The following is a 14,305-nucleotide window of genomic DNA, read 5'->3' on the forward strand; positions in this document are numbered from 1 at the left end:
CGCCTTTGAATGTTACTTGCATAATGTCCTTTAATGTAAACCACACTTCACACCCACATTATGTCTGAGAAACATTTATATATCCTTCTTCTGCTGCGTGTTTTTAAAAGTGGTGCATGGTGAGTGCTGACAACTTAAATAGCTATTTCCGTGCCTTTTATACTGTGGTTTTAACAAGAAACATGGAGAAGGCCATGCTCAACTAAAACATTTTCAGACTTATCAGGATGAGAAAAAAAAGCGACCTTTAATCTACAGACATTGTATTGAATGAGAGCAGGGTGGAGAGACACTGTGGTTCAGCAAGACACATATTTAACCCTTCAAGACCGGGAACGCATCCGTGTCATTTTACATTTCTTTGGCTATTCAAAAAATAGCAGATATACAAGCTCATAGTGTGGCAACGGGTGCCGTGCTAAGAGCTTGTAGATCTGCCTTTTTTTTTATCGTGACAATTTGTGCAAATATTTGAATATATATTTTGTGAAGCGAACATTTTTACCTCAAATCTTTGCTTCTGGGGGGTCCCTGGAACAACATATTTTGAGATGGGGGTCCACGGCCAAATATATATCATTTTGGGTGGTCCTTGACATGAAAAAGTTTGAGAACCACTGATTATAGCAACATGTCTGTCATAAGTTTTTTCAAAAAACTGTTGAAGACATTTGTAGAATCCCCAGAAGCAAGTGTTTGAGTTACGAATGTTCGCTTTAAAAATATATATATTTAAAGATTTGCACAAATGTTCATGACAAGCTCATAGCGCGGCACTCGGTGCAGCGCTATGAGCTTGTATATCTGCTATTTTTGAATAGCCCAAATATAAGATAATGGTTAAAGTGGTTAAAATCTAAAATGACAGATGCGTTCCTGGTCTTAATGGGTTAAACTGCATGCTACACAGGGACTAGGAGTCACTCGTTGCCACATAAATTAGTGCTGAATTGTCAGATATCATGAAAGCCGTGAAGAAGCTCTGAAGAACACACTGCTCTGCTTCATCATTCTGAGGTTCCATGGTTTTCACACAGAACAGTGTTCTCACGCATGTGGAAGTTATGTGTCTAGTCTGGCTGGTTTTTATACTTCTCTAAAACGGCACAGAGCTGGCTGACCATTTCAATGACAATGTCTGGGTTGTGAGCTGAACAGAATTTAAAAGTTCTATGCAAGAATTGCAAAATAACTCCTACTTTTACTTTTACTTGTAATTTTACTTAAGTATAATTAAAAGCAATTACTTTTGTACTTTTACTCGTAACATTTTGACTAAGCTACTTTTACTTGTAATGGAGTAAATGTGACCATTAGTATCTGTACTTTTACTCAAGTACTTGGGTTGAATACTTTGTCCCCCACTGTGGATAGTTAAATCTTTATTATAATGTAATGTACAAGTCTGTCTGTCTGTCTGCCTCCCTCCCTCCCTCCCTCCCTCCCTCCCTCCCTCCCTCCCTCCCTGCCTTCCTGCCTTCCTGCCTGCCTGTCTGCCTGTCTGTCTGTCTGTCTGTCTGTCTGTCTGTCTGTCTGTCTGTCACCTCTTTGAATCTCTTTAATATTTGTTGTTCTTCTATCAGGTCGTATCCTGGTGCCGACCACCAACTTATGGTGAGAATGTTTAGACTCCTCCCACACTTCCACTTCCTCTTCCACACAAACATATGTTTAGAAAACGGCTGCTTATTCAATATAGCTATTTAAATTAAGACTTTTACAACTGTATACATAGCATTTTTTCCAATCAAAGTCAGCCTCTTGAACTAGAAAGTATTCCAGCAGAAACAAAAGACAGTCAAATCTTAACCAGGAAATGTGAAAGTATCAAAATGTAATCTACTGCATGTAATCCATGAAGCTATTATAATTTATGCAGCCATTGTCTTAGGGCGGCTTCACACTATGGTCTCGGGTGCGCACTCCAGACCGCTTGGCAGGTGTCGCGCTAGTGTGAATGTTGCGTATCGTTCCCCGAAATGGATCACCGTTCCGTTCCCGAAACCACCTCCGGAGACAGTCTCGGATCCGGATCATGCGTATTTGGGTACGGTACGCTGCAATGTGAAAGCAAGCATACCGTTAGACGGAAGTGGCCCGCTATTTGTAATAGGTGACGGTATATAAACTCGACAAAAACAGTCAACAAAAACACGTCGCAGATCAATCCACAGGGGTTCAACCATGGCCGGATCCTGCAGTTAATTACTGACCGCCGCTCCCTCCTGCAAGAAAAAATTAAATCCCATTCTGTCCCGCGTCATCCCACGGGTTCATTTAACATTTACTCCCGCCGCATCCCGCTGGTTAATTTCATCATTAAATTATAAAATGAACCCGCGGGATGATGAAAGATTTAGTACCGCATCATCCCGCGGGTTAATTTTATCATTAAATGACCAAATGAACCCGCGGGATGATGCGCTAAAACCCGCAATATTTATATATAAAACTTTTTTTTTATTATATAAAACATTACATACAGAAAAGGAATGAGAGCGCGAGAGATAGAAAGAGAGGCCGTGTCACGGCCATATAAGGACAGCAACAATATATATATATATATATATATATATATATATATATATATATATATATATATATATATATATAGTATATCTTGTGGATATCTTGTGGAGTTTCAGCTACTATGCATCCCAGAAATATATAGCTTATAAGGCTTTGTAATTTCAAATTTGTAAGTAAATATGGTAACTCATTTAGATGTAGGCCTACGTAGGTTTATGGTTTCCCAAGGACTATAGCCGTTTCACTCATGATGCAATTTCTCTTTCATAACAGATACATACATGTGCCAGATAATCCCCACACCAAGAGAGTAAAAAAAGAAAAGACGTTGGATTGATGTACTTTATTTAGACATGAGACATGAGAAACAGTACATGGAAGTACAATTCACAATGACAAGGTTTCAGTCATTCAGTCCGACTTCACTGTATAGGCTACTATAGTTGCCTTTTCATAGATTATATATTTTTGTACTTAAGCTGTCGTGAAAGTTTATAATATTTAGAGAAATTAAAAGTTTCAAATACAAAAGTAGTAGTAGTTGTGAAGGTTAGCAAACTGGACATTTAGACTGAATGTTTCCTGTATCCTCATCTTGCGCTAATGCACACAAGTGTTTCACCAGGTTTTATTTGTGTTGTTTCTCATAAGCGTACATCCGTTGTCCGTCAACAACACAGCAGTCTGTGCCTTGACTTCTGTGCCCTCACTGCGCTGAGCGCTCAGTGCGTTGACTCACTCCCCAGCCGCAACCCTATATTTATGCGCGACCTGCACAAACATTGTCGCATAGTTGATGACGTCTGTGTCCACAGGCAAAACACTATGTGCATGCCGCCACCTATAGGATCGGGGGTATATATGCAAGTGTTCTCTGTTGCGCAAGGATCTTGGCCAATGTGAATGCAGGCCAGCTGGTAGAGGCCATTCGTTCTCGGGAACGGTTCGAATGCAAACGGACCCAGTGTGAAGCCGCCCTTAGTTACAGCAGCATTGTTGTTGTGAAACTGTTTGCAAAAAGATTATTATTTATATTTAGCAAAGGAGACATAAAACCCTCAGTATGACATTAGATTGAATGTTCATTTGATCTAATTCCTGCCTGTCAATCTGTCATTCTAAGTCCTTTAGTGTAGCCTGTCTATCAGTCTAGTAAATGTCATTCAAACAGTCCTCACTCATTCATTGGTCGTACTGCTTGTCTGTCATGTCCTATCAGAGATAGAATTAGTTAAAAACATGTTTTTGTTAATTTTGACCCATAACTATATAGTGCACACATTTATAAAACAGTTAAAGCTAGTACACACATTTATAAAACTGTTAAAACTAATGCACACAATTATAAAACTGTTAAAACTAATGCACACATTTATAAAACAGTTAAAGCTAGTACACACATTTATAAAACTGTACACTTTCAACTATTGTTCAATGTTTTTTTTTTTTTTTTTTTTTTTTTTTCTAAATTTTTATCCCGCGATTTTTGTAACCCATTTTTTTCACCCGGTGCCAATTTCCTAAGTGATCCTGGGCGCTACACCAGCCCTACACCAGCACTACACCAGTCCCCCCACAGTAGGGAGGCCAGGGCCGAGCTCATGCTTCCTTCAGGCATGAGAGCCAACTGACCTTCTTGTCACCTGACAGGGGGGAGTTTCCCTGGTTGGACGTAGCGCGTGGAAGGAACACGTTATTCCAACCAGTTCCCTTCCCCTCCATCAGGCGCCCCGGCTGTCATGGGGGAGGCGGTATAGCGACCAGGATTACTACATGTTTTTGTGAGGGTATTAACTACCCTAGGAGACACGGGGAGAACATGCAAACTCCACACAGAGTAGGCCCTTTCGCCAACCCCACCTAGGGTATGGGCGCTGATGACGCGGAGGAGAAGACACGCCCCCAGCGCCCACAGCGTCCCCCGCTTTTTTTGTTTTTTTTAATGTTTGTTTTTACACTGTTTCATAATATTGTTTTCTCTGTCATTCTAACTGTAAGCTTGTGTTTTCAGAGATGCAGCTAGTCATCGCTGACCCCAGGTGGAGAGAAGAGGAAATGCACGTTTCAACTTTTAAATACATTTAAAAGCAGCACAAAGATGACCTTTAGACCCTAATGAACCTTTTAAATACCTTTAACAGCAGCACAAAGATGACCTTTAGACCCTAATGAACCTTTTAAATACCTTTAACAGCAGCACAAAGGTGACCTTTAGACCCTAATGAACCTTTTAAATACCTTTAACAGCAGCACAAAGGTGACCTTTAGACCCTAATGAACCTTTTAAATACCTTTAACAGCAGCACAAAGGTGACCTTTAGACCCTAATGAACCTTTTAAATACCTTTAACAGCAGCACAAAGATGACCTTTAGACCCTAATGAACCTTTTGAATATATTTAACAGCAGCACAACGATGACCTTTAGACCCTAATAAACTTTTTAAATACCTTTAACAGCAGCACAAAGATAACCTTTAGACCCTAATGAACCTTTTCCACAGATGTGTATTCTAAACAAAAAGCCAACTTAGCTCAAATGCTAACCAAAGCTAACAGTAATTCTTCATCAAATCACATTCTATAGTTGTGCAGTGGTGTGTCCAGACTTTTTGTACTGGTGAAGCTCTATTGGGGCGTGTGCATGTATATGTTACAGGGTGAATGGAGAACCAGGGTGATTGAAGAAGGCTCGCTCGTTTTTACCCACCCAGCAATTCTGTAGAAGAAACACTAGAGGGAGCCACAAGCCAGGCTTGTGCACAAGCACATATGGCCGCGACCACCCACACACACACAGTCACACACACACACACACACATGCGCGCGCACGCACACGCGCTCATGCTTTCAATGGACTGTTAAGATACTTTTATTGTGTTCTGCTGGCTTTTGTTTTAGTTTCTCCCTGACACACACACACACACACACACACACACACACACACACACACACACACACGCACACAGTGATCCATGAAAAGAACTATTCTGTCCCTATCGGTTTACAACTCAAACGGCGCTGAGTCGACAAGTGGAGCATCGGCCGGTCAGCGCGGGCACTCGCGCCGTGAGGCGCGAGGGCGCGCTTCCTCGGCCTCAAGCTCCACTTGTCGGCGCGCCTCCGTCGTGGACAAGCGTGTGCGTGTGCGTGTGTCTTTTCTCTCTCCTCCCGTGCTCTCCTCCCCTTCCTCGTCCGTGTCTCTCTCTCTCTCTCTCTCTCTCTCCTCCCGTGCTCTCCTCCCCTTCCTCGTCCGTGTCTCTCTCTCTCTCTCTCCTCCCGTGCTCTCCTCCCCTTCCTCGTCCGTGTCTCTCTCTCTCTCTCTCTCCTCCCGTGCTCTCCTCCCCTTCCTCGTCCCTCCCAAGGAGGACGGTTTATTTCGCGAGGAGGAGCTCCTCCTCGCGAAATAAACCGTCCCCCTTCTCAGAAGGAGGACGGTTTATTTCGCGAGGAGGAGCTCCTCCTCGCCTCACGTAATAAACCCCCGCCTCGCAGTGCCGCGTCCTCCTTCTCCTCCTCCTCCTCGCGAGCCTCGCTAATAAACCCTATCTCGAAAAGCCCCGCCTCGCCCCGAAGCCCCGTGCCTAAAAACGAGCGCTCTGTCTTCAATCACCCTGGATCTCCATTCACCCTGTGACATATACACATGTGTGAACTGTGAACACATGCGTCAGAATATTATTTTTGTATCCACTATATATAGCTAATATTACAGTGTCTTACTGTTTTTACCAGCATGCAATGCGGGTCTACAAAGAGACTCAGCACTAGTCATTTCTCGACATATTCTCAACATGTTTTCAATCATTGGCTGTCCTTTAAGCCAATGGGGATACTTTCCCATTCTCTGAACGGGCGGTCTAGTCCTCCCAAGCTATGGTACTAGACACGCCTCTCGCCTCTAAGGCTACTATAGTATAGTATAGTATAAGTATGTTGAATAATCTATAGAGTAGCAAAGAAGCCACAATCGTAGCATTTTGCAATGACACTTCATCCAACCGTCATTGTTATCTTGTCTTGTCACTTAATGTTAATAAGACACATAGAAAACTGTTTAGTCAGTGCTTTGAATTTTCAATCAGCGATGCTCCGAGCTCTCTCTGAATGACCAAGAAAGAGTGCCCTGCATTCCAGCTCTCTCGGAGCGTATTTCCGTTTAGACATAGTTTTACTGAGGTTAAGTTTAGGAATAAGGTTAGGTTTAGGCATAGTTTTACTGAGGTTAAGTTTAGGAATAAGCTTAGGTTTAGGCATAGTTTTACTGAGGTTAAGTTTAGGAATAAGGTTAGGTTTAGACATAGTTTTACTGAGGTTAAGTTTAGGAATAAGGTTAGGTTTAGGCATAGTTTTACTGAGGTTAAGTTTAGGAATAAGGTTAGGTTTAGGCATAGTTTTACTGAGGTTAAGTTTAGGAATAAGGATAGGTTTAGGTATAGTTTTACTGAGGTTAAGTTTAGGAATAAGGTTAGGTTTAGACATAGTTTTACTGAGGTTACGTTTAGGAATAAGGATAGGTTTAGGTATAGTTTACTGAGGTTAAGTTTAGGAATAAGGTTAGGTTTAGACATAGTTTTACTGAGGTTAAGTTTAGGAATAAGGTTAGGTTTAGACATAGTTTTACTGAGGTTAAGTTTAGGAATAAGGTTAGGTTTAGGTATAGTTTACTGAGGTTACGTTTAGGAATACCTGGTGGCGACGATTCTGGCGTCGCCAGATTTGATCCAAGGTGAGCGTGTTTTGGGCGAGCGTTGTATTCGTATGGGTAGCACCTGGGCTGGGCCAGTGTTGCCAACTGTTGTGAGAGAAATAAGCCAGGCCACCTCCAAAAACAAGCCAAATCTTGTGAGAGAAACAAGCCAAAACAAGCCCAACAATATGGCCTAATATTCCTAATTAAATATTAGATTGGGGATTAAGGGTTAGATGAATAAAGGGATTAATAAGAAGAGACACAGACTGATTCTGTCTCTCAATGTGATTCACACTCCTCACCAAACCTATGGGAAATTATAGTATATACATCAAATAAATGTTGGCTTGTTAGATTTGCCAAAGAAGCCACTGCGTTTTTAAAACAAGCCCAAAGAAACGCAACCTGGTACTCGTCAAAGTCGTGGTAAATAGGCAGACTTGCTAAGTGGCTGGCACCTCAATGGGCACCTCATTCCCAGGGGAGGTCTGTGCCACCCGAGGCACAAATGAAACACACAATTAGTGACCATAGACAGAACCATTAACAGTACAAACATCTCAATATTAGTTGAAGTAAGTCAGCCATGTATTTTAATTAACCATGAACCATTTATATGTAATCATTTATCATGTGTGAGAGTTTAAGAGTGAAGTGTGATGTGTGAGAGTTGCAATCATTATAACATGCAATCATTTTGTAATAATCATTTATATGTGATAATGTACAATATGTGAACCAACACAGCAGCTAAATGGTCATCACACACTTTATAGGAGAGAAAAACATGATTTCAACACAGAATCTGAATCTTCAAATACTCATTGAACTAAAAGTCAGTCAGAACTGAATTAGTTGACTAAATAACGTAATGCCTAAATATCAATTCAGTTATTGTTGTAAAACAACAGTGAAAGCAGCTGTTGGTGTTTTAACATTTCAGACTGATGAAGGAACATGGTAGAATTTTTTGGGATATTTTGAACTGAACTAAAACAAAAATTACCCTCCAATCAGAGCCCACACGTGAAGTATTGTGTTTTAATAGTGTTTCATACATTTATGATTCAAATTAAATTTAGGGGGCATAATTCCACCATTATTTATTTGTTGATTCTTTCTCCGAATTTCAGTTTTCAGATGCAAATACAATACTTATATATTATATAAACTGTACTGTACCACAGCTATTGGGTCAACCAATGCTGCTAGATTTAAAGCTCTAATCATCAACTTTATATGAAACGAACAAACAACACATTTAAAGTACAAACCTTTACAAAAAACATCTATTTGATGCATTGGTTCACATGTTGTCGGGTGGAAACCTTGTATGTCCAAAACTGTTACTTTTCAGGGAAAAAAGAACCTGTGTTCTAATGGATCCAATGTAGTTATTATTTAATCACAAGAAGTTGTACTAATACTTTTCATTGGTTCAATATTCATAAAACCCACACACACTTAAACACTTTTTAAATTACTGACAAATAGCCAATCTACAAGCTCACAACACTTCACATTGTGACACATTGTTGCAATTATCTTGTATGACAAAGCAGGCCATTCATTTACGGAAAAAACAAAAACATAAAACTTATAAAACTAAATAAAGATATGAGGTTTCAGCCCGACATCAATCATATGTAATGATGAGTGATTTTAAGTTTAGCTGTTAGATGTTATGTTTGAATTACTTGGTTTGAATTAATTGTGTCATTAAAAGTAAACTAATGGGAACAAATGTCAAATTGTAATGAAAATACATGTAGGTAACACTTTCTATGAAGCCCATGTCTATTATCATTATAAACATACTTGGAATGCATTATAATCTGCTTATAAAACTGTATAGCTTAGTTATAAGAACTCATAGATAGTCATAATAAATAATAACACCTTGTAAAGCATTTCATAATGACCTATGAGGTCAAGTATAATACTTAATAATGGCTGGTCACTCACTGACTGTTGCTTTAGGCCATGATCAAAGTGTATAATAATGATCATAGTTTTAACACAATGTAATATTATAATGCATTATTAATCGCTGTTATGAAACATTATAGAACACATGTTTCTGCTACACTTTCAGGAATGTCTTTACTTTACCTAAAGCCCCAATGACCACTCATAATGATGTATAGTTACTTATAATGATTTGTAATCACAAAGATATTGTGTTACAACTATGATAATTATAATTGTTTTGGTACTTGACATAAGTCATTATAAAATGATTTATAATGTGTTGTGATTATTGTTATGAATCATAATCTATGAGTGCTTAACTGTATGTACAGAGTGTTATAAGCACATTATAATACATGGTAGACATGAACTTCATAGAAAGTCTTACCATTATGGAACAACTTCCATTGATTAATTACTCAATAAAACAATAAACCAATGTGTTCTCATCTAATGGTCATATTTTATACCAATGTGTTCTCATCTAATGGTCATTTTTTAAACCAATGTGTTCTCTACTAATGGTCATTTTTTAAACCAATGTGTTCTGTACTGGTCATATTTAAAAATATATTTTAACCACTTTGAACCGGGCGTCCCTATTTTGGGACCGGGCGTGGTTTAAAATACTGGTTTATAAAGCATTGAATGGTTTAAAATACTACTGTTGGTATATAAAGCATTGAATGGTTTAAAATACTACTGTTGGTTTATAAAGCATTGAATGGTTTAAAATACTACTGTTGGTTTATAAAGCATTGATCTAATCATGGAGAAGCGACATTCATTGTTTTATGCTCCACATATCTGGGAGAAAACGCCCAGAAAACTGCAGCTGTGCTAAACTCGTTATTTGAAAACAAAGTTAAAAATCATTTCAGTTTGTCACCTTTTGCAGAGGTTTTTTAATCTTTTTGAGATTTTGTTTAGGCTACTGTGGTGCAGTGTTCATTTTGACAGCAAATTCAGTCTTTTAATTTTAGTCATATTGTAGTCATCTGAAATGTTTTAGTTTTAATCTAATCTTAGTTGACTAAATAACATTAGATTTCAGTCGACAAAAACATATTTTGGCTGGGAGCGATTGCATCGTAAATGCTTGATTTAGACTTAGTTACTTATGCGTTGTGAGCTTGTAGATCTGCTATTTTTTCGGGAGTGCGACACCAGCGTGCATCCAAACATAAAATGACTTGTCTTAGTTCTACTGGATCTCTACTCCACTAATCCCTCACTAACATTTTAGTCTAGTTTTTATTTGCCATAGCTTTAGTCATCATAGCTTATTAGTGTTATTTAGTTTCCGTCACTGAAAAAAGGTAGTCGACGAAAAATGTTCGTCATAGTTTTTTAGGCAGGCAGGGAGAGAGGGAGGGAGAGAGGCAGGGAGGCAAGGACGTAAGAAGGCAGGCAGGCAGGCAGGCAGGCAGGCAGGCAGGCAGGCAGGCAGGCAGGCAGGCAGGCAGGCAGGAGCCATGCCTCCTACGCACACGCACACACACACACACACACACACACACACACACACACACACACACACACACACACACGCACACACACACACACACTGTTTCCATTCTGACAGTTTGGATGTGACAGAGTGTTTGGTCTTTACAGCTTACAGCAATCCAACACTTTTAATCATTAAATAGTGACGTTGATACGTCACTATTACGATAGTGACTTTGTGTCCTAAACCAGGGAAGTGTTGTGGAACTACTTAGCTCCAACTGGAACCTCTCCCTCCGCTGTATAGCACCAAGACGAGGTTCCACAGTCTCGGGGTGCCGAAGGGTGACGACACCAGCAAGAAAATCTAAGCGACGGGTTGAAGCAAGCGTTTAAATCGCTTATTTAGTCAGCCTGTGGGGGCCAGTCACCCCCCGTTTTTATACTGTGCAGTACTGCTCCCGTAAGATTGCATTGGGAAAACTTGCCACAGCCTGACTAAAAAAGCAATTTAAACGCTTGTTTCAACCTGTCGGTTAGATTTTTTTGCGCGCTAAAATGTAAAACATCTGAGAGCAGGGGGGGACCTTTACTTTTTGGATACGATGTGTGGGAAAAGGTTAAGAATCATGCATAGTGGCCATATTCGCCGGTGTCGTCACCTTTTCAACTGTGGAACCTCATCTCGGAGGGAGAGGTTCCAAAAGGGTCTAGGAACTACTTAGACATTGTGATGGTGAATATGGACTGAGAGTTTCAGCAAACAACAAAGAAACTAAGGAATCTGCTGGGGCCTTTTTTTGGGTGAGAGGCTTATCTATTTCATTTTTTTTTATGCGACATTTCTTTTTACTTGGATACTTGACAGTGTTGATTTTGACAAAAAAAATTGATGTAGTTTTAGCCATAGTCTTTTGAATACAATTCATATTTTAGTCATCTGAAATGTAGTGACTAAATTGTATTTTGTCCGTCCGTGATGGCGTCGCAATGCCTGATTTATACTTGGGCTGCGTGCCGAAAATAGCAGATCTACAAGCTCACAATTGTGAGCTTGTAGATCTGCTATTTTCTGCTATTTTCGGAGCGTGACGCCCGCACACAACCAAGCGTAAAATTAATTGACTGAGTTCTACTGGACCTCTTCTCCACTATAGCTGTCCCTCCCTAACATTCTAGCTTTTATTTGTTGACGATATTGTCCGTATATTTAGTCATAGTTTTAGTCATCAGCTTAGTTTCTATTTAGTTTTCGTCAGTGAAAAAAGGTAGTTGACAAACATTTTTCGTCATAGTTTTAGTCTTTTATTTATTTATTTTTTTAATCTCTCTCTATATATACCGAACATTTGGGGTGTTTGTTGGATACTATATTGCATCACAAATATTATTTAAAACAGTGTTTCTCAAACTTTTTATTATTCAAGCACCCTCAGTTTTGGTGTGCATTAATGGCCATGGACACCAATAACTCAGAGTCCCTTAACTACAGACTTTTAAGGGTCCATTTGATTCTTAACTGTCAATCATTCAGCATGGGGGACCCCCTCAAGGACCCTTTGGGGTCCCCGGACCCCACATGGAGAACCACTGACTTAAATTGGTTGAAGCAACGCATATGGGAATTTTCAGAATACTCTGCAAATCATTCCTTTGGGGCTCGATCAGTCGGACGGCCCATGTACTATATGGGCCTATCTGCGGTTTTGGACCACCGGATCTCCATATAATGGACATACAGTCTGTATATGCCCATATATAGACATATCGGTCAGATTGGCAGGGTGACGTGTAGATGTGAGGCTCTAGATGTTTAGCAGAAGCTTCGGATCGATTCGCGTAGCATGCAATCTACAGGACGTGGTTAATCGGCTGCGTTGTCAGTGTTTGTCACGTTTGTGACGTCCACCCGTCCACCAGCCACTTAGTCAAAGTGTTTCATCATGAGCTTCCGGCTGGCCTCATAACCCAGGAACAACGCTCCGTTGGCTGGGAATGTGCGGACCATGGTGGGGGTGAGGCCGGAGTACAGCGCCCTCACTCCTTCAGTGCGTGCGATGGTCATGAACGTTTTGAGGAATCCCGCCTGTTTGCCCGTCATGGACATCACTTGTATCCGAGACTTTACACAGTCCATGGGGTAGACCACCAGCTCAAGACAGGCCCCTGCCAAACCCCCGCTGAACACTATCGGTGCCACGCCTATGTCGTCCTTGTCGCATTTCAAGTAGTCTGCGAACGCGGAGCGACAGAGTTCATAGGCGCTGAAGAAGCAGAAGTAACCCGGAATGTCTCTGGCTATGGTGGTGGTCAGGCCCTGGAAGAAGCCCAGCGGTCCGTCGTTCCTCATCACCGTCTTCACCACCGACCACACCGTCTTTTGGCCATTGGTGATCTTGCCCGATGCCTCCATTTCATGCATGGCTTGGAGACGGCACTTCACGAGCTCAGTGGGGCACAACACGAGAGAGGAGAAGATGGATGCCACTGAACCGGCGCAGGCTCTGTGCACGTCACTGAGGACTGCGTCGTTGTTTTGTCCAGCCATGGAACAAATGGCCTGCTGGCAGACGCCATAGCTCATGAAGAGCACAGAGTTCTCCATGATGTTGGCCACTAGAGCCGGGGTGGTGCCTTGGTAGAGCCCACGTAGACCCGATTGTCTGTAGGTAGACGTAAAACAGTGGACAAAGCCTCGATACAGAGTGGGAAATGTCTGCATTTTTACTTTGGCAGTGTCCAGTGGCTGCCCACTCAGGACACATGCTGTGCCTCCTATAGCCCCTGCAGAAAGGTCGATCATAGCCTGGATCACTGGATGTGGGGCCATAGTGTTGGCAATGTGGGCTCTTCTTGAATCAGCTAGCTAAAGCTCCTTTTGGAAGATTGAAGATGAACTTGTGGCGTAAAATGTCAAGGCTTGACTTTGACAACGCAGCCGATTAACCACGTCCCGGGAGATTGCATGCTACGCGAATCGAGCCTAAGCTCAACACAACGTGGGGTTTCGCTGGATTCATCGGATCCGTTTCTAACTATGATCAATGACGATGGAGGTTGGTGCACGACATGCTTAACAAACTAAAATACTTAACACTCGACACCTGCTAAACATCTAGAGCCTCACATCTATACGTCACACTGCCGATCTCACCGATATGCCCATATATGGGCATATATAGACTGTATGTGCATTATATGGAGATCCCGTGATTGCAGAACCGCTGATCCAGATATGACCATACAGTACATGGGCATATGTATATATGGAGACTGTACGACTGATCGACCCCCAAAGGAATGATTTCCAGAGTAATCTGCAATCTTAAAATTCCCATATATGGAGTACTCAATATGATGATGTGATGGTACTGATGTTTTTGGGCATGGTTAAAGTATTCAATCAAATATGGTGAGCTATAGCTTTGAAACAAGACCAGGAGACCTGGTTCTGCCAGACCCAGAATGAAGTCAGACCCCTAGTGGTTGAAATCTGAATGGCCGGGCTTCGCACGACGTGTGTCCCTTCTATGCCCATGTATGGACAGACTTTTTTGGGGGACAGAATTATTTTTGGCTGGGGCCTGAGGACAAAGTGACAGACTTTTTTTTGGCTGGGGCCGGAGGACAAAGTGACCATGCCCATGTATGGACGAAACAGGTT

The 14,305-nt window shown here is 41.2% G+C and overlaps 2 protein-coding genes and 1 long non-coding RNA gene across 3 annotated transcripts in view; 2 read left to right on the top strand and 1 right to left on the bottom strand.

The window, feature by feature from the left end:
• LOC308104790 (H-2 class II histocompatibility antigen, E-S beta chain-like) overlaps window positions 1-4,767 on the top strand; it is an 11,053-nt gene extending 6,286 nt beyond the window's left edge. Inside the window, exons 6-7 of the mRNA XM_080455316.1 lie at window positions 1,584-1,614; window positions 4,541-4,767. Of these exons, the coding sequence (XP_080311442.1) occupies window positions 1,584-1,614; window position 4,541 (32 nt within the window). The 3' untranslated portion in view covers window positions 4,542-4,767. The remainder of the gene's footprint in view (window positions 1-1,583; window positions 1,615-4,540) is intronic.
• A 1,250-nt stretch (window positions 4,768-6,017) lies between these two features.
• Window positions 6,018-9,641, top strand: LOC308104143. The gene is made up of 2 exons (XR_013934800.1): window positions 6,018-6,876; window positions 6,923-9,641. It is a non-coding gene; the product is annotated as an uncharacterized lncRNA (long non-coding RNA).
• A 2,924-nt stretch (window positions 9,642-12,565) lies between these two features.
• Window positions 12,566-13,471, bottom strand: LOC308104762 (mitochondrial ornithine transporter 1-like; the record flags this gene model as incomplete). Its single annotated transcript, XM_080455281.1, has 1 exon — window positions 12,566-13,471. One exon carries the CDS (start codon window positions 13,469-13,471, stop codon window positions 12,566-12,568), a length of 906 nt encoding a protein of 301 aa, XP_080311407.1.
• Between the last annotated feature and the right edge of the window lie 834 nt (window positions 13,472-14,305).

The sequence above is a fragment of the Gymnoscopelus braueri genome (genome assembly GCF_963280865.1).
Source record: "Gymnoscopelus braueri genome assembly, chromosome: 17".
Taxonomy (NCBI): Eukaryota; Metazoa; Chordata; class Actinopteri; order Myctophiformes; family Myctophidae; genus Gymnoscopelus; species Gymnoscopelus braueri.